The sequence below is a fragment of the Oncorhynchus mykiss genome, chromosome 24 (genome assembly GCF_057628025.1).
Source record: "Oncorhynchus mykiss isolate SJ-2025 chromosome 24, ASM5762802v1, whole genome shotgun sequence".
Lineage (NCBI taxonomy): Eukaryota > Metazoa > Chordata > Actinopteri > Salmoniformes > Salmonidae > Oncorhynchus > Oncorhynchus mykiss.
Genome location: NC_143045.1, coordinates 12,344,576 through 12,365,212, shown reverse-complemented (window position 1 = coordinate 12,365,212; position 20,637 = coordinate 12,344,576). Strand labels below are relative to the sequence as shown.

Sequence of the window (20,637 nt, the reverse complement as noted above, 5' to 3'; positions counted from 1 at the left end):
TATAAAAACACATAATCAGCAAATGATGAAATCCTATTCCCTTCGTCACCCATTGAGATGCCCCTGGTGTTATTACTAGACCTTATTGCCTCAGCCAGTGGTTCTATGACAAACGAGAACAGAGCAGGAGATAAAGGACAGCCTTGACGACAGTCCCTACCAATAGGAGATCTTTCTGATAATTTACCATTTGTGTGAACTGACGCTGATGGGTCAGAATAGAGTCACCCAGATTAACTTTTTCTAATACAGCTAACAAGAATTGCCACTCAACTCTATTGAAGGCCTTTTCGGCATCAAGAGAGACCATGAGTGCAGGGTCTTTAATTCTGCCAAGGTGGTTTATGATATTCGAAGCACGTCTCACATTGTCCGATCCAAATCTGGATTTGACAAAGCCAGCCTGATGAGGTCTGGATATAGGACCTCCAACCTGCGATCAAGTGTCTTAGAGACTATTTTAACATCAACTCCTAGCAAACTGATAGGTCTAAACGAAGAGCAGTTTAGTGGTTTTTTGTCCTTTTTTAGTATCAGGCTAATCTAATTGATGCAGTTTTCCAGGGGCCTCATTTATAAAATAGACTTACGATCAATTTTGATCTTAAGTATGACTTCACACAGAAAACCATGTATAAGTAGTTATTTATAAAACCTTACTTTGACATGGAAATTATCTTATCTCTACTCAAAGTCTAGACTTGACGTAAGTGATCTTCCTGCTGGTTATGTAGGGCTATTATTTTTTTCCCTTGCAGTTTGTCAAACCATTTCTTTTTCACATCAGCCACAGTTCTGTCTTGCTGCCCCACGTCGTTCACTGCAGCGCGACACACTCCCAAGCTACCTGTCTGGCTTTGTTTGTCAACACACTATTTAGTCCACCAAATAAGATGTGTTGCCCGTCTTCAATCTCCTCTACCATCGCCGGGATCTCGTCTTCCAAAGAGTTTGCTTTTCTCTTTTGGCTCGTAGCTATTCCTGACGAAACCCTAATTTGTGCTAGCACTCTATAACGGGAAATTGCTGATTGTAAGGCACGTTCAGGTGCTGTCAATTTTAAGTTAATTTGAGATTTAGAGATCACATGTGCGTATGTTACAAATGGGCTTCTTAGAACCTGCATAAGCAAGTTTTTTATTCTCAGTATCTTTTATGAATCCACCGTAAGCACACCGTCGGAAATGATCTTTCGTTGAAGTATAAAGTTGAAGTATAAATCTCTTTCGCAAAAAAAAGCAGACCTATTTAGGCGAAGTGCTGGCTAGCGGAGTGGAACATCACCCTGATGAAGACAGCTTGTCTGTCGAAACGTTATCAGGGTGTTGAAGACAGCTTGTCTGTCGAAACGTTATCAGGGTGATGAAGACAGCTTGTCTGTCAAAACGTTATCAGGGTGATGAAGGCAGCTTGTCTGTCAAAACGTTATCAGGGTGTTGAAGACAGCTTGTCTGTCGAAACGTTATCAGGGTGATGAAGACAGCTTGTCTGTCAAAACGTTATCAAATCAAATCAAATTGTATTAGTCACATGCGCCGAATACAACCTTATCGAGAAATGCTTACTGACAAGCCCTTAACCAACAATGCATTTCAAGAGGCTTTATACAGGGGGTACCGGTACCGAGTCAATGTGTGGGAGCACAGGTTAGTCGAGGGAATTTGTATAGTGACTATGCATAGATAATAAACCGCGAGTAGCAGCAGTGTAAAAACAAGCCTTTTGGTCTTAGACTTGGTGCTCGGGTACTGCTTGCAGTGTGGTAGCAGAGAGAACAGTCTATGACTTGGGTGACTGGAGACTTTGACAATTTTTAGGGCCTTCCTCTGACACCACCTAGTATATAGGTCCTTGGTGTCAGGAAGTTTGGCCCCAGTGATGTACTGGGCCATACGCACTTATGTTCGGATGCCGAGCAGTTGCCATACCAGACGGTGATGCAACTGGTCAGGATGCTCTCGATGGTGTAACTGTATAACTTTTTGAGGAGCTGGGGACCCATGCCAAATCTTTTCAGTCTCCAGAGGGGGAAAAGGTGTTGTTGTGCCCTCTTCACAACTGTCTTTGTGTGTTTGGACCATGATAGTTCGTTGGTGATGTGGAAACCAAGGAACTTGAAACTCTCGACCTGGTCCAATTCAGCCCGTAGATGTTAATGGGGGCCTGTACCGCCCTCCTTTTCCTATAGTCCACGATCAGCTCCTTTGTCTTGCTCACATTGAGGGAGAGGTTGTTGTCTCTGACTTCCTCCCTATAGGCTGTCTCATCGTTGTCGGTGATCACGCCTACCACTGTTGTTTCGTCAGCAAACCTAATGATGGTGTTGGAGTCGTGCTTGGCCATGCAGTCGTGGGTGAACAGGGAGCATTGGAGGGGACTAAGCATGCACCCCTGAGGGGCCCCAGTGTTGAGGATCATCGTGGGAGAGTATGAGGGAGAAGGGGATACAGGAAATTAGTTTAAAGAATATATTGTGTAGAACTTCATTAGATATAGTCTCAAATATTTTGTTATCTTTTTTAAGAGGGCAGGTAGCATTTAGTTTCCCCCTGTCTCTGTCCCAATCTCCTGTACTGTAAGTGGCGGCAATTGGATGCCAACCGCCGATAAACCCCACCGAAGAAGAAGACAACTACTGAGAAGTGCGTAAGAAAGGCACGATCTCTAAGTCGGAATTGTGCCCAACTTTCACACATGAGGATTTATTATCATCACAGGGCCATCTTGATTCAACAGTGAGAACATTCAGTTGTTGGAGTAGATATTGTGGGTTGATTGTGATAATAATTCAAGTAAACTACACACATTGTCAGACTAGAACAGATGAATAAACAAAAGGAAGCCTTTGCATCCCTTGCGTGGTGTTAACAGTCAGAGTGTGGGAGAGTTCCTAGATACCCATCTTTTAGCAGGCTTGGCATTTCACATTTATTTTCCTACGCAACAACCAAACAAATGGCGCAGGACGACGCGTTGAAATGATTTCCCCCTGGGGTTTTATCGGAGCCGCTTGCTTTGTCCGTTCCAGTTCAAATGACTTGCCCTCGTGAGATCTGACTGAACACAGAGGGAGCGAGAGAAGTAGGCTACAAATCTTCACGACGTAAGACAACGAAGTGATAGAAATCGCTCTTTGCCGAGAGAGTGGAGTGTACGCTTAATTACAGCGAAAAATTACCCAGATGTGATCTTACCTTGCAACGGGCTATTTCATCGCCGGTTTCCTGCCTACCCTCCTCCCAACCCCCTCCTGCTCTGATCACCCTCACTTGGCCCTGAAAACTCTGCCTGCTCCCACCATGACCACAGTGCTGTGTTGTGTTCAGGCCTGGCACAGCTCAGCACAGCCTCTGTCTAGCCCAGAGAGATTACAGTAGGTCTGAAGTGAAGGGGTAGTAGTACGGTGGGTTGGGGGATGAGAGGTGGGGAGGGGATGGAGGCCTGTAGAGGTGGGGGCGGGGGTGAGAGGTGGGGAGGGGGTGGAGGCCTGTAGAGGTGGGGGCAGGGGTGAGAGATGGGGAGGGGATGGAGGCCTGTAGGTGGGGGCGGGGGTGATAGGTAGATCAATGATGTGCAAGGAGCCCTTTAGTGATGGGAAGGAAGAGGTGGATAAAATATAGGATTAGGGTTGAGGAGGATGGATGAAATACGGGATTAGGACTGGGGATGGAGGGTTGCTCAGGGGGGACTGGGGGATGAGAGGTGGATTAGAGATGAGGAGGGAGCTGTGTGATGGAAAGGGTTGGGTATTAAAGATGGGGAGGTGGATAAGGGCTGGGAATAGAGCCCTCTGTGGCCACCCAGGTCTGGGAGGATGGATGGCCTCTGTGGGGCTGTTTGACTGGAAACAGGTGTGTGTCATCTGAAGATGAAGGCCCGGCTGATAAACATTATTGGAGAACATCTGTTGCTTGTCACAACACGGGTCCAGGCCGAGTAGCCCCCCATCCATCAGCCAGGGGCTCGGTCTTGCGCTCGCGGCCCAGCTTGCACATCACTCACCCGGGGACGGAGGCGGCCGATGTAGGCTGCCTGGTCCACGCCTGGTCCAGACACCTGCCGGCGGTGGATGCTGGAGACGCTCCACTGCACTTGAGAAATGCCTGGGGGACAGACGGACGTCCCAGCCACCCCCTCCTCCTCTCCACCTCTGCTATGCTCAGGTGCCCCCCCCCCCCACACACACACTTTCTGACAGGTTTCGTACTAGGTAACGGTCTGGCTCATTTCTCACCTCTTGACCTCCCTGGCTGATCTGTGGAGAGCCTGTGCTCCCTGGTCTCCAATCCTCCATCACTGCTCTGTGACAGGCCGTCTCAGACCCCCGCTACTCTCCCCCATTCATACCACCCCCACACCCCACTGACATGCCTTTCTCTAAGCTCCCAGGCAGAGGACCCAATACCATGCTACACTGCTCCCAAATAAAATGGCCTCTCTCCTAAATGTGGTGATGCGATATTAGGGACAGAAATAACAGACAGATGTACCACATGTAGTAAAAAGAGAATTTGATAGAAATTCAAGATGTATCAAAATAGCACCATTTACATAAAGCCTGCCATCAGGCACATAGTACAGTACATGTTATGAGTGGTATGAATGGCAGTATCCTGATGTACAGTTCAAATGCTTTGCAATATTCTAAAAACCCTTCTACATGAAAATATACTGATATATTACTTGGCTAAGACGTCTATAGGTCATAGTGCCATTGAACTGAAACACTTACAGTAACAGACAGTAACCGCAGTGATGAATTGATACGTGACTTTCCTGATCTGACAGTGCAGTAAGTGATCCTATCAAATCGAACGAACAACTAAAAGCCATTTCTAAATATATTAACACTTTATGACAAGCAATCAGGCACACACTGTCAAAAGAAACCAGTAAAATACAACACAAAATAGTCTCACTGTATACGATATGATAGTATGACAGAGTACCGTCAAAAGGAGAGACAGTACCAGTGGACACTTTGGGAGTGATGGCTGTTGCTCCCATGTCAGTCTGACCAATGACTCTGAGGCTAGGCCACGGGTAAGCAATAGGAGGCTGCAGGCTTTTGTTCCAGCCCAGCTCTAACACACCCGATTCCACTAATCACCTAACCATGGGCTTTATTAATCATGTGTGATAGTGATGGTCTGCACACACTGTGCCCCTCCAGCACCGTAGTGCCCACCCCTGTACTTGGCTGCCCAAAGCCGCATTGGGGTGAGGACAGAGACGTTGTGAATGTACAGGAAGTGTTTGACCTGTGGTTAATGACAGGCTAGAACAGTTGACTTGGGGCATGGGTCCAGTCCTGAGACAATCAGGCAGGGAGCACAATAGAGCTCAGGTGACATTTCCAATGTCCACCACCAGCAGCACATTAATGTTCCAGGTGCTTGTGTAGCCTGCTCTCTCTCTCTAACTAAACCGGCATTCTGCACCTTTCTGCAGGCTCCCAAAAAGCCAAATTTCTCAACCAAATGTGCAGAATACAGGTGTAGACATAAGAATACATTACCTTGTGTGTCTGGTCCAGACCTGAATCACCTTCTGGCTGTATAACTCTATCCATCTATCCATCTGTCCAACTGTACACAGCCTTCCCTTGACTCCCTAGGATCCCTGATTGCATATTTGGGGAACCTTGCTGAGTGTTCAGTGTTTGAGACATCTTGCGGGGGTATTTGGGACATCTAGTTTGGGATGTGGGGCCTCCAGTGCGCTACGAGTGGGAAAGACCAGACGGCTTCTTCAGGGAGGGAGAGAAGCCCAACGCTGGGACCTCTGCAGTTTCTAGTAGTCCTGAAAAGAGAGAAGAGGCAGACAAAAATACATTTGGCACCTTCTAGAAATCAAAAGCAAATGTTCTTTGGCGTTCGGGGAGTTGCTGGTGAGCTAGGGTGTTTTCTGGTCGATCTGGACGGTCTCCCGTAAACTGGGCTTGTGGGGGAAACCGAGACAGCTTCAAGCCAGACACCCCTCTGGGTGTGGATTAAAATAACTGTCAGAGGCCGGAGCGGCTATTGAGGGAGACAGGGAGACACACAGAGCTGAAGGCCTGAGGCTAACACACTTACCAACGCACTATTTCATGAAAACCTGGTTCAGCTTTACAACTCTGGTCCTTGGTGTCTGCTGTGATGGGCGGTAGGTATCATTCACTCATCAGGGCGATGTGTGTTTGAGGTGTGTGTCTGTATGAGTCTGTGTGTGTTTGCATTTGTGTTTGCGTGTGTGTGTGGCTGTGTGTGTACGCATGTGTTTGTGTTTGCATGCATGTGTGTTTGTGCGTGTATACAGTACCTTCCGTACATGTGGGGCCCAGCCAGATAACAGGACACAGACAGCGGCCATTACGAGCGTCACACTGGGCCTGATGGGAACACTGGCACTGCAGGGAGCAGTCCGGACCAAAACGATCTCTTCCACAGTCTGACGGACAGACATGCGAGACGGAGAGAGAGAAAGAATGACAGAAAAGAGTGGAAAGAATGGCAGAAGAAAGACCGACACAACGAAGAAAAGATGGAGGGAGACAGCACACAATAAATAAATTGGCAGATTTAAATACAGTAAATGACTAGTCATTTTTCTTTTAGGTATAGGCATATAATCAAATCAAATTGTATTTGTCACATGTGCCGAATACAACAGGTATTCACCTTACAGTGAAATGCTTACTTATAAGCCCTTAACCAACAATGCAGTTTAAGAAAATACATAAAAAAGTAAGAAATAATGAAAGAGCAGTAAAATAACAATAGCGAGGCTATATACATGGGGTATCGGTATAGAGTCAATGTGCGGGGGCATCGGTTAGTCGAGGTAATTGAGGTAATATGTACATGCATAGATAATAACAGAGAGTAGCAGCAGGGTAGAAGAGGGGGGGATTAGATATCTTGTGGCTTAGGGGTAGAGGCTGTTTAGAAGCCTCTTGGACCTAGACTTGGAGCTCCGGTACCGCTTGCTGTGCGGTAGCAGAGAGAACAGTCTATAACTTGGGTGGCTGGAGTCTTGACCATTTTTAGGGTCTTCCTCTGATACCACCTGGTACAGAGGTCCTGGATGGTAGGAAGCTTGTCCGCAGTGATGTACTGGGCCGTACGCACTACCCTCTGTAGTGCCTTGCGGTCGGAGGACATGCAGTTTCCATACCAGGAGGTGATGCAACCAGTCAGGATGCTCTCGATGGTGCAGCTGTAGAACTTTTTGAGGATCTGAGGACCCATGCCAAATCTTTTCAGTCTCCAGAGGGGGAATAGGTTTTGTCGTGCCCTCTTCACGTCTGTCTTGGTGTGCTTGGATCATGTTAGTTTGTTGGTGATGTAGAAACCAAGGAACTTGAAACTCTCGACCCGCTCCACTTCAGCCCTGTACATGTTATTGGCGGCCTGTTCGGCCCTCCTTTTCCTGTACTCCAAGATCAGCTCCTTTGTCTTGCTCACATTGAGGGAGAGGTTGATGTCTCTGACTTCCTCCCTATAGGTTGTCTCTTCGTTGTCGGTGATCAGGCCTACTACCGTTATGTCATCGGCAAACGTAATGATGGTGTTGGAGTCGTGCCTGGCCATGCAGTCATGAGAAACAGGGAGTACAGGAGGGGACTAAGCACGCACCCCTGAGGGGCCCCCGTGTTGAAGATCAGCGTGGCGGATGTGTTGTTACCTATCCTTACCACCTGGGAGCGGCCCGTCAGGAAGTTCAGGATCCAGATGCAGAGTGAGGTATTTAGTCCCAGGTCCTTAGCTTAGTGATGAGCTTTGAGGGCACTATGGTGTTGAACGCTGAGCTGTTGTCAATGAATAGCATTCTCACATAGGTGTTCCTTTTATCCAGGTGTGAAAGGGCAGTGTGGAGTGCAATAGAGATAGTTTGCAGGCCCTGCCACATCCGACGAGCGTCGGAGCCAGTGTAGTACGATTTGATCTTAGTCCTGTGTTGACGCTTGCCTGTTTGATGGTTCGTCGGAGGGCATAGCGGGATTTCTTATAAGCTTCCGGGTTAGAGTCTCACTCCTTAAAAGCGGCAGCTCTACCCTTTAGCTCAGTGCGGATGTTGCTTGTAATCTGGACTGTAATCTGTAGTTTAGCATCTGCTTCACCTGACCACTTTTTTTATAGACAGAGTCACTGGTGCTTCCTGCTTTAATTTTTGCTTGTAAGCAGGAATCTGGAGAATAGAATTATGGTCAGATTTGCCAAATGGAGGGTGAGGGAGAGCTTTGTATGCGTCTCTGTGTGTGGAGTAAAGGTGGTCTAGAGTTTTTTTCCGTCTGGTTGTACATTTAACATGCACAAAACAGTACAAATCAACATGTAGCAGCCGGTGAAGGCTCTCAGTTTTAAAGGCATACCTAAGATCCAGTACTGCAAGACATAGAGCGCTGTTGCAGTGTAGAGGAGGTCGTACCTTTTTCACATCTCTGTCCAGTCTTCCCTGGGGGGCAGAGACACTGTCCCATGGCTGGATGACAGGGGGCCCCCCCAACACAGTCACATGACTGCTGACAGCCCTCCCCAAACCTGCCAGCCTCGCACCCTGGGACAAACAGACACAGTGAGACACCCACACACACACACCTGTGTGTACTATGTGTCTCACCCCCCCACACACACACACTCACACAGGTCTGTCTTTATTACTTCATTATAGAGGGTAAACTATCTGTCTGTCTTGCAGCTGCTCTGCAGTGCTCAGTGCTCTCCTGCTGGGGCTGAAGTGGGCATGTAGGTCCTCACACTGAGCTGAGGAGCCCAGAGCAGGCAGGAGGGAGGAGGCAGGAGGGAGGAGGCCACAGAGATGCAACAGGAATGCATTAAACAGTCTGTCTCCGCTGTGGCTGCCTGGAAACACCTGTATCTCATCCAATAACCACGTCTGCCTGCCTATCTGCCTGCTCACAGAGAAGTGCCAACACATGCTCGTATTCATACTGTATGTACTCTCTCTCTATCGTTTTCATAGACATGCACGCACACACACCCACTACAAAAAAATGCCATCACAAATGCATATGTACAGTATGTTTGTAATACCCACACGTATGGCTTTCCTGTTATTAAAGAGAACTGAAGTGCTGACCCTCCTGTCTCTATATGAGACCAGAGTGTGAATCAGATTGTGTGATCTTCCCCTCTGTCATTCAGTACTCACGTCTCTGACACAGGGAGCCACGGTAGCCAGGCGGACACACACACCGACCCGTCACATGATCACATGTCTGTCCCGCCCGGCAGTCACACGCACGGGCACAGTTCTGTCCGAAGAATCCAGAGGGACACCCTGGGGACAGGGTGAGAACACAGGAAAACGTTTTGTTGTTAGTTTCTCATACAAGAGCGTAACCAATCATCACAATCATGTTCATTTGGCACCAAATGTTAGAAACAGATTGAAACAAGAAGGGACTAACAATAAGAGACGCTAATTTTCCTTTTTTGTTGGAAATGTTAAACATTGTGTGCTCACATGAACACAACCCACCTCCTCCTTCATTAGAAATATAGGGCCAGGAGTTTGACCTGGACAGGTCACATGGTGAGGAAAAACTCCTTTCCCTAACCATAATTTAAAAAACAACAACATACGGTGTTCACAGGAGTGTCCGTAGTGTCCGGCAGTGCAGCTGCAACAGCCAGTGAAGCGGTCACATGTCCCGTTGTTCTGGCAGGGACAATCCAGTGCACAGTCTGGTCCGTACTTCCCCTGGACACACACTGGAAACACAGACATATGGTAGAGACATACAGTAACAACAACACAACAATCACAACCAACATTCCATCTGTCTGTACTTTTACCACAGGCGGCTGGTGGCACCTTAATTGGGGAGGATGGGCTCAGAGTAATGGCTGGAACGGAATCAATGGAATGGTTTGTGATTTCCATGTGTTTGATGCCATTCCATTCACTCCATTCCAGACATTATTATGAGCCGTCCTCCCCTCAGCAGCATCCTGTGACCTGTAACTGATACTGCACACATAACAGTGGAATTACCTGATATAAACATAGAGACACACTGTAAGCCAGGGATATGGGAAGTTAACTGTGCTCACAGTGACTGCTGGTAGCTACTATTCAAAATAACACATTGTTTTGTCATGGCTGTTGGGTCATCTAGCATTGTTTCAATGTTGTAACACACAGAGTAAAAAAAACGAAGCAACTTCAAGAACAGACAGGTAAACTAAAGTAGTACTGAAACACAATTAAACTCAGCTGACCCTTTGCCCTGCCTGACGTTATACTAACGTTATCCGGATGTTGTGTTGATGTCATCCTGAGGTTACCTGTCTCACAGCGTGGTCCCGTCCAGCCCAGCCCACACCTGCAAGTCCCGTCCCTGGCCTCACACAGCGCTCCATTCCGACACACACACGTGTTCCTGCACTGCAGCCCATAGCGCCCCCTAGGACAAGCTGGAGGAACAGCAAGGCGTTCGATAGTAATCATCATCATCATCATCATCATCATCACAGCACTACCAAGGCCAGCATTACGTGTAGTTCTGTCCTTTAGCTACCCAGCCAGCAGTGAGCCCACCACACAGTTAAACACACACACTACACACCGACACACACACACAAACACACAAGTTTATTTAAGCAGCAGTTAATTAGCGAGATGGCAAAGTGGTCTCATTTGGCAGCGATATAAAAGAATAATCATGTTTCTCTGGGTAATTTAGATTGGGAAAACAATAAGCGAATCACTTTGATTCCCCTGTTTATTTATTTGTTTCCTCGCCAACGCCATCGACACGGAACATGGAAAACGAGCTACTTATAGGTCTCTGTAAACATTCAACACAGGAACATAAGCAGTGGCACGTTCACAGACGTATGGTGCTCACTAGGAGAGCAGAGCGCTTACGAACACCATCGTCTGGAATGGATGGAAACTCCCGTTTGCACCCCAGTGGAACTACTGATAAAAGGCGAGGTTAGGGAAACTCAATAACCCTGCTTCTGTTCTCCAGAAGAACTAAATACACATTGAAAGCTAATTTGGTTGGTTGGTTGGTTGGTTGGGTGGATTCCACAGTAGGATGCTGAGGGGAGGAAGGCTCATAATAATGGCTGGAACAGAGTCAATGGAATGGCATGGTTTCCTGGTGTTTGATGTTTTTGATACCATTCCACTCATTCCGCTCCAGCCATTACCACGAGCCCGTCCTCCCCAGTGAAGGTGCCACCAACCTCCTGTGGTGGATTCCCAGTTGCCAATCAGACTCTGTGTTCTTGATGAGTTCATAGCCTGCTTCAAACATTTACTGGTGCATGACAAACAGTGACGGACCGGGAGCCCAAAACTGCTCTTCACATACTCAATGGCCCATAGACACAAGGTTATTTGTTATGTAAAAGTCATTATTACCTTGCTGGCAGGACTGCCCGATATTACCTGGGGCACAGATACACCTCCCAGTCACAGGGTGGCACTGCCCTCCCTCCCCACAGGAACACAGATGGGCACAGTCCTGCCCAGAGCGCCCCGCCGGACAACCTGGCAGTACGAAGAAAGACATGAAGGCACCATTCAAATGATATAAAAGTGCAGTTTCTTTTCTTCCTCCTCCTTCCTTAAAGTATTCACTGATTAGGAATGACTCAGCAAGTGGAAGCGGCGTGACGGAGCCCTCGCGTTCATCTGTCTAATCATGTCAAATCCCAACAGTCTTCAGACCGATTCCTAGCCGAACACTGTGTTTATCTTTATTCTTCATAGAAGACTCTGATTCATAGTCAGAAGATGACTTGTCAAAGATGGTTCATTTTCACCCATGACAGATATGCTGCAGACTTACCAATGCTGCAGTCAGCTCCTAGGAAGCCAGGTGGGCTGCAGACTTACCAATGCTGCAGTCAGCTCCTAGGAAGCCAGGTGGGCTGCAGACTTACCAATGCTGCAGTCAGCTCCTAGGAAGCCAGGTGGGCTGCAGACTTACCAATGCTGCAGTCAGCTCCTAGGAAGCCAGGTGGGCTGCAGACTTACCAATGCTGCAGTCAGCTCCTAGGAAGCCAGGTGGGCACTCACAGGTCCCTGTCTCGGTGTCACAGCGGCCGCCATTGCTGCACTTACATCTGGCCTTGCAGTTTAGCCCATATGATCCCTCACGACACTCTGGGGTAAAGGAGAGAGAGAAAGAAAGACATTTCACATTGAGGATAGCAAAGGGACATTTTGGAGAGGTTCTCAAGAGGTTCTCGGAGGTCTCGTACGTCATTAGCCCAGAAGTTGCCCTTCTCCGAGCAGGGCAGTGTAAATAGAATTTTCTTGTTGAGCTCAACACACTACACTATATATGGTAATAGCAGAGCAATGTTTTTGAAAGAGCTGAAATGTATAGACATTTTCCTTATATTTGAGACTTGTTTTATTGAGTTTTTACAGCCTGTTACATTCTGAAATTGTCAGAGTAGCTGCCGGCTGCACTGAGCCACGTAAAACTATGGAAGCCCATTCCCGCCACCATATTTTTTATGTGTCATCTAGAATAAAAATTTGACAACATGACAGTGCCTTCAGAAAGTATTCACACCCCTTGACTTTTTCCACATTTTGTTGTGTTTCAGCTTGAATTTAAAATATGTGCTAAATATGTGCTTAACCCTTTGAGTATGGTGAAGTTATTAATTACACTTTGGATAGTATATAAATACACCCAGCCACAACAAAGAAACAGGTTTCCTTCCTAACTCAGTTGCTGGAGAGGAAGGATTTCACCATGAGGCCAATGGTGGCTTTAAAACAGTTACAGAGTTTAATGGCTGTGATAGGAGAAAACTGAGGATGGATCAACAACATTGTAGTTTCTCCACAATACTAACCTAATTGACAGAGTGAAAAGCGTAAGCCTGTACAGAATAACAATATTCCAACAACATGCATTGTGTTTGCAATAAGGCACTAAAATTCAAACTGCAAAAAAAAAAATTACTTTATGTCCTGAATATAAAGCCTGATTCATAGGGAAAATAAACACAATACATCACTGGGTACCACTCTTCATATTTTCAAGCATCAAATCAAAATCAAACCGAATTTATTTATATAGCCCTTCGTACATCAGCTGATATCTCAACGTGCTGTACAGAAACCCAGCCTAAAACCCCAAACAGCAAGCAATGCAGGTGTAGAAGCATGGTGGTGGCTGCATCATGTTATGGGTATGCTTGTGATTCTATTTATTTATTTATTTATTTATTTCACCTTTATTTAACCAGGTAGGCAAGTTGAGAACAGGTTCTCATTTAAAATTGCGACCTGGTCAAGATAAAGCAAAGCAGTTTGACACACACAACAACACAGAGTTACACATGGAGTAAAACAAACATACAGTCAATAATACAGTAAAAAAATAAGTCTATATACAATGTGAGCAAATGAGGTGAGATAAGGGAGGTAAAGGCAAAAAAAGGCCATGGTGGCGAAGTAAATACAAAATAGCAAGTAAAACACTGGAATGGTAGATTTGCAGTGGAAGAATGTGCAAAGTAGAGATAGAAATAATGGGGTGCAAAGGAGCAAAATAAATAAATACAGTATGGGGAGAGGTAGTTGTTTGGGCTAAATTATAGATGGGCTCTGTACAGGTGCAGTAATCTGTGAGCTGCTCTGACAGCTGGTGCTTAAAGCTAGTGAGGGAGATAAGTGTTTTCAGAGATTTTTGTAGTTGGTTCCAGTCATTGGCAGCAGAGAACTGGAAGGAAAGGCGGCTAAAGGAAAAATTGGTTTTGGGGGTGACCAGAGAGATATACCTGCTGGAGCGCATGCTACAGGTGGGTGCTGCTATGGTGATCAGCAAGCTGAGATAAGGGAGGACTTTGCCTAGCAGGGTCTTGTAGATGACCTGGAGCCAGTGGGTTTGGCGACGAGTATGAAGCGAGGGTCAGCCAACGAGAGCGTACAGGTTGCAGTGGTGGGTAGTATATTGGCTTTGGTGACAAAACGGATGGGACTGTGATAGACTGCATCCAATTTATTGAGTAGGGTATTGGAGGCTATTTTGTAAATGACATCGCCAAAGTTGAGGATCGGTAGGATGGTCAGTTTTACAAGGGTATGATTGGCAGCATGAGTGAAGGATGCTTTGTTGCGAAATAGGAAGCCAATTCTAGATTTAACTTTGGATTGGAGATGTTTGATGTGAGTCTGGAAGGAGAGTTTACAGTCTAACCAGACGCCTAGGTATTTGTAGTTGTCCACATATTCTAAGTCAGAACCGTCCAGAGTAGTGATGTTGGATGGGCGGGCAGGTGCAGGCAGCGATAGGTTGAAGAGCATGCATTTAGTTTTACTTGAATTTAAGAGCAATTGGAGGCCACGGAAGGAGAGTTGTATGGCATTGAAGCTCGTCTGGAGGGTTGTTAACACAGTGTCCAAAGAAGGGACAGAAGTCGTCTGCGTAGAGGTGGATCAGAGACTCACCAGCAGCAAGAGCGACATCATTGATGTATACAGAGAAGAGAGTCGGTCCAAGAATTGAACCCTGAAGCACCCCCATAGAGACTGCCAGAGGACCGGACAACAGGCCCTCCGGTTTGACACACTGAACTCTATCAGAGAAGTAGTCGGTGAACAAGGCGAGGCAATCATTTGAGAAACCAAGGCTATCGAGTCTGCCGATGAGGATGTGGTGATTGACAGAGTCGAAAGCCTTGGCCAGATCAATGAATACGGCTGCACAGTATTGTTTCTTATCGATGGCGGTTAAGATACTGTTTAGAACCTTGAGTATGGCTGAGGAGCACCCATGACCAGCTCTGAAACCAGATTGCATAGCGGAGAAGGTATGGTGGGATTCAAAATGGTTGGTTATCTGTTTGTTGACTTGGCTTTCGAAGACCTTAGAAAGGCAGGGTAGGATAGATATAGGTCTGTAGCAGTTTGGGTCAAGAGTGTCCCCCTCCTTTGAAGAGGGGGATGACCGCAGCTGCTTTCCAATCTTTGGGAATCTCAGACGACACGAAAGAGAGGTTAAACAGGCTAGTAATAGGGGTTGCAAAAATTTCGGCAGATAATTTTAGAAAGAAAGGGTCCAGATTGTCTAGCCCGGCTGATTTGTAGGGGTCCAGATTTTGCAGCTCTTTCATAACATCAGCTGACTGGATTTGGGAGAAGGAGAAATGGGGAGGGCAAGTTGCTGTGGGGGGTGCAGTGCTGTTGACCGGGGTACGGGTAGCCAGGTGGAAAGCATGGCTAGCCGTCGAAAAATGCTAATTGAAATTCTCAATTATAGTGGATTTATCGGTGGTGACAGTGTTTCCTAATCCTCAGTACAGTGGGCAGCTGGGAGGAGGTGTTCTTATTCTCCATGGACTTTACAGTGTCCCAGAACATTTTTGAGTTTGTGTTGCAGGAAGCAAATTTCTGCTTGAAAAAGCTAGCCTTGGCTTTTCTAACTGCCTGTGTATATTGGTTTCTAGCTTCCCTGAAAAGTTGCATATCACGGGGGCTGTTCGATGCTAATGCAGAACGCCATAGGATGTTTTTGTGTTGGTTAAGGGCAGTCAGGTCTGGAGAGAACCAAGGGCTATATCTGTTCCTGGTTCAACATTTCTTGAATGGGGCATGCTTATTTAAGATGGTGAGGAAGGCATTTTAAAAAAATAACCAGGCATCCTCTACTGACGGGATGAGATCAATATCCTTCCAGGATACCCCGGCCAGGTCGATTAGAAAGGCCTGCTCGCTGAAGTGTTTCAGGGAGCGTTTGATAGTGATGAGTGGACGTCGTTTGACCGCTGACCCATTACGGATGCAGGCAATGAGGCAGTGATCGCTGAGATCTTGGACAAGGGAGTATTTTTTGTTGATAAAAATAAGTGGAATAGAGCTAAGCACAGGCAAATTCCTGGAGGAAAACTTGGTTCAATCTGCTTTCCAACAGACATTGGGAGACAAATTCACCTTTCGGCAGGACAATAACCTCAATCACAAGGCCATACACTGGAGTTGCTTACTAAGACGACATTGAATGTTCTTGAGTGGCCTAGTTACAGTTTTGACTTAAATCGGCTTGAAAATCTATTGCAAGACTTGGAAATGGCTGGCTAGCAATGATCAACTCCCAAATTGACAGAGCTCGAAGAATTAAAAAAATTATAATGTGCAAATATTGTACAATCTAGGTGTGCAAAGTGCTTAAAGACTTACCCAGAAAGACTCACAGCTGTAATTCCTGCCAAAGGTGTATTGAATACATATGTTGAATACTTATGTAATGAAGATATATTCGTGTTTTATTTTTCATAATTCGTTTTTAAATGTAGGAATTTTTCTTCCACTTAGAGTATTTTGTGTAGATCGTTGACAAAAAATGACAAATTAAATCCATTTTAATCCCACCTTTTCCACAAAATGTGGGAAGTCTAATTTTTATTGAATGAAACACTATGGGATGGTACATTTCATGCTAACATCATGCTTTCATTTGTGTTTGGAATTCATTATCAGTTTATACGTTTAAATGTTAATAAGCTAAATGTCCCTTACCTTGAGCTAAGAGATGGTGGGGCATCTAAACCCTTGTGGGGCATTTAAGCCCTGAACAATGCCTCAAGACCACAGCCAATTGCATGCAAACAACAATGCAGCTAACTTGGCTAGTCTTGCGAGCAAGTGAGCTAGCCAGCTAGTTAGTTAGGTAGTTTTGTTAGCTTTAATCCCACCTTGTAACACAACAAAATGTGGAAAGTCAAGGGGTGTAAATACTTTCTGAAGGCACTGCAAACATTTGGAAATTATGTCTAAGAATAACCCAAAAAATGTGGTGAATGAAGATGCTTCTGAACCGAAGAAAAAATGTGTTGTCTGGCTTTCAGGAAATGGCAGTTAAAGACAAAGACACTGACTTTTGAATACCAATTTTAGACCCAATCACCATCTCTTCAAACTAAGTAAACTCCAGTTTGTAACATTCTTTACGGAATGGGCTTTTAAATTAAATGTGTTTCAATATAGTGAGTATGATAAACTAACGAAAATGTACATTTGTATGAACTTTTTGATATTTTTATTTAGACGTTTTGAAAATACTAATATTAATGGACCAGAATACCAAAGAATCAGAGGTTACGGTTACCACAACCAAAATTACCCCGGGGCCATGTTTAGCCTGCCCTGCACGGAGAAACGGAGAAAGAGAAAGAGAAAGAGAAAGGGAGAGAGAAAGAGAGAGAGAGAGAGAAAAAGAGACAGAGACAGAGACAGAGACAGAGACAGAGACAGAGACTGAGACAGAGACAGAGACTGAGACTGAGACTGAGACTGAGACTGAGACTGAGACAGAGACAGAGACAGAGAGACAAAGACAGACAGTACACTTATTCAAACTCATTCTTCGTATAGTGCACTGCAATTCCATTGTTGAAGCCACACAGTCATTTCACAGAAGTGGACTACCCAACACTAGTCACTACTTACTGAGTTCACAGCGGTTTCCGTAGTAACCAGGCAGACAAGTACACCTTCCAGTGACAGGGTGACACTGCTCATGGTCCCCAGAACACTGGCACATCTGGCTACAGTTCAGCCCGAACACACCTGATGGACACGCTGCAGGAGACACAAGCATGTACAATAAGGACGGAAGGAGATGGACATAGAGGCACACACTAAAACACTCAATATGATCTGGTTTACATTGCAACATGGTGTATGCTTGTACATTCATTTCGAAACCCAATCTCTATGCGGACATAATAAAATGTAAGCACTCACTCACATTCAAATACCCATTCACACTCAGACAATGCAGTAGTTCACAGACACTCACATAGTCACACAAGGGAAGATAAATCTTTGAAACAAACATGTTTTTTTCTCTCCCTGAAACCACAGCACTTACTGAGGCAGCGTGTAGGACAGATAAGAAACGACTCCAGACTAAAGAGGCAATTACAGCGCTGTCATTATGCAAGTCTGCCTTCCAAAAGCCCTTATCCACCCAGGAGACAAAAACAATGTCTCCTGTTTTACTTGGCAACCCGAGTGTAACGTTTATCAGATGTCTGCTGAGTGTGTGAGAGAAAGGAGGGAGTGGGGGGAGAGGAGAGGGGGAGAGGAGAGAGGAGGGTGTGGGGGTGTGTGTGTGTTTAAAGAGAGGTGGTGAGATGGTAGGGATGTGCTCTTACTCTCCTCACAGCCATTCCCAGTGAGACCAGCAGGGCAGCCACATGTCCCAGCAACGTGGTGGCAGGACACCCCAGACTGACACTGACACCGCTGGGCACAGGAAGCACCGTAGACCCCAGGCAGGCAGGCTGGGGCACATCAGACACACATTCATCACTAACTAATGTATATTCACTTTAAACAGTGACAATTGTTGTTGTGTGTATAACTGCCTTGTTTAAATAAAGATGAACACAGTCCCAGGTATGCATTCAATTAAAACATGGATGGATTTGAAAAACGAATGTCAATTGTTTTCTACGGAGTTGACCTCTCATAGTATAACTTAAGTATGTATGATTTGATAATGTGTTGTTTCCAAAGGGTCCCTTTCCGGCTCCGACACTCACGTTTGTCGCACTGGGCCCCTCTCCATCCTGGGTGACATTTACACCTGCCTGTCACACGGTGGCAGCTTGTCCCGTGGCCGCACTGACACCTCTGCTCACACCCTTCTCCATGGAGACCGTCTGGGCAGGCTGCAGCACAGACACATGGGTGGTGTTCAGTAGGGCACAACGTAGCAATATGGTTTAGAAACGGTCTGAAAACGAACATCTGTGTTCTTATTTGAAAAGTACAGGTAGGACTTCCCCATTTAATTATGTTTCAAAATGTTTTCTCCCTTCAGAACATGACCCAACTGCTCTCTCCTTTAAAGACAGAAACAGGTGATTGGGTTTATCTCAATAGTCATTAGTGGCTTTCTTTCCTCAACTCCTGTCCTTCATCAACACTGAACAGGGTAGCAGAATGCATATCTCTACGTTGGCTTCTGACAGACTGCTTTCACCTATCCAAAGAGATGAGGGAGGAAGCCAGTCTAAACTATTGGGATGCACCTCTTGCATTTGGAAGCAGTGATGTCAGGTCACTTGTCTGACAGTGCTCTCCAGTCCAGCCAGGGGGACAGCTACACCCCCCAGTCACTCTGTCACACGCCCCTCCGTTCTGACAGCTGCAGGTTTGTGTGCACCCCTCTCCATAGGACCCCTCCCCACAGTCTAGGAGAGGCAGAGAACAGAGGCCTCAGATCACACAATATATCCACCACACAATGAGCTGAATCCTAACCAGGAATCCATGTTACTGACTTGGGCTTTCTAGTAAATCATGCATTGATGCCAATGGGAGATTTGCACAAGAATTTGATCCCAGGTTAGATTTGGACCAAGGTGAGTACAGCTATGAACGCCCTAAATCCTCTGGTTGATTTGACCTCCAGGGACAGAGGGGTGGACTCACCCAGCTCGCAGGCTGCTCCGGTCCATCCTCTGGGGCAGGAACACTGGCCAGTCACGCTGTCACAGAAGCCTCCATGCTGGCACAGACACAGCTGGGAACAGTCCTCTCCATACCTCCCAGCAGGACAGGCTGAACACAGTAGTACACACACAAACACACACACAAAATACATTTAATCAGAGGATGTCATTGTTCAATACAATTCAGACAGATAGAAATGAGGATGAGGATTCAGTTAGGCTGCACTGAGTTTATGTTCGAAAACAACTTACACAGACCAAACACATACAATTATTCTATTCATACACTCACCAACTGCTGTGATATTTAATCGTAATTGGAATAAATTAATATTAATCACCTATCACTTGCTGTTTTAGGGAATATTTTGCAGAAAGATATTCTGGTAGAAGAGAGATTTCAGTTCCATGCAGAGCTCCTGATGTGCTGGGTTAGTTTAAGGTTAGGTTAAGGTTAGTTTAAGGTCAGACTGGGCCCTATACTGGGTTGACCGATGAGCCACTCACCCTCTTGGCATCTGGCTCCGGTCCATCCGGCTCCACAGCTGCAGCGGCCGCTGATGTGGTCACAGGTGGCCCCGTTCTGACACTCACAGCTCCGGCTACAGTTCTTCCCGAAACCACCCTCAGGGCAGGCTGCCTCCCACACAGGACAGGATACACAGTCATATACTTAAATATAAGTCAGCATTTTATACAATAGCACTAATATGAAGTGGTCTGCTCTACTGGAAGTCTGGACACAGATATACAGACCCTAATTTGAGCCAGTTTGCTACAGCAGGAAAATAATCCAGTAGCAACAGGAAATGTGAATTATTATGTGGATTATAATTAATAGACATTTTTGTAAGGGGTGATAAATTTTTCTTAATGGAATGTCAAGTCTGAAATTTCAAAAGTGGGAAATACAAAGTTCAGAAGCCATTTGAAACCTCAAACAGACTACAAGTTTTAAATGTCCTGCATCGCAGGAATGTAATCCTGCAACAGGATGATCAAATTTAAAACTTTGTGTATTTAAGGTTTAAAAAGTCTTCTGAACTTTGTAATTTCCACTTTTGACATTTCAGACTTGACATTCCCTTAAGACAAATGTATCACCCCTTACAAAAAATGTCCATTAATTACAATCCACATTATAATTCACATTTACTCTTGCTGCAGGTTTATTTTTCTGCTGTAGCAA

At 45.8% G+C, this 20,637-nt stretch overlaps 1 protein-coding gene across 2 annotated transcripts in view; it reads right to left on the bottom strand.

Annotated features, from left to right (window-relative positions):
- Window positions 1-4,496: 4,496 nt before the first annotated feature.
- LOC110503322 (uncharacterized) overlaps window positions 4,497-20,637 on the bottom strand; it is a 90,362-nt gene continuing 74,221 nt past the window's right edge. The window contains exons 25-38 of one of the 2 annotated variants that reach the window (XM_036961613.2): window positions 19,956-20,084; window positions 19,429-19,557; window positions 19,026-19,187; window positions 18,534-18,662; window positions 18,144-18,272; window positions 17,434-17,565; window positions 12,001-12,129; window positions 11,383-11,511; window positions 10,296-10,424; window positions 9,591-9,719; window positions 9,157-9,285; window positions 8,413-8,541; window positions 6,304-6,432; window positions 4,497-5,802 (exon numbers count right to left, since the gene is read on the bottom strand). In XM_036961613.2, coding sequence (XP_036817508.1) covers window positions 5,723-5,802; window positions 6,304-6,432; window positions 8,413-8,541; window positions 9,157-9,285; window positions 9,591-9,719; window positions 10,296-10,424; window positions 11,383-11,511; window positions 12,001-12,129; window positions 17,434-17,565; window positions 18,144-18,272; window positions 18,534-18,662; window positions 19,026-19,187; window positions 19,429-19,557; window positions 19,956-20,084 — 1,793 coding nt within the window. In that variant the 3' untranslated portion in view covers window positions 4,497-5,722. The remainder of the gene's footprint in view (window positions 5,803-6,303; window positions 6,433-8,412; window positions 8,542-9,156; window positions 9,286-9,590; window positions 9,720-10,295; window positions 10,425-11,382; window positions 11,512-12,000; window positions 12,130-17,433; window positions 17,566-18,143; window positions 18,273-18,533; window positions 18,663-19,025; window positions 19,188-19,428; window positions 19,558-19,955; window positions 20,085-20,637) is intronic. The other variant, XM_036961615.2, reaches the window with a different exon arrangement.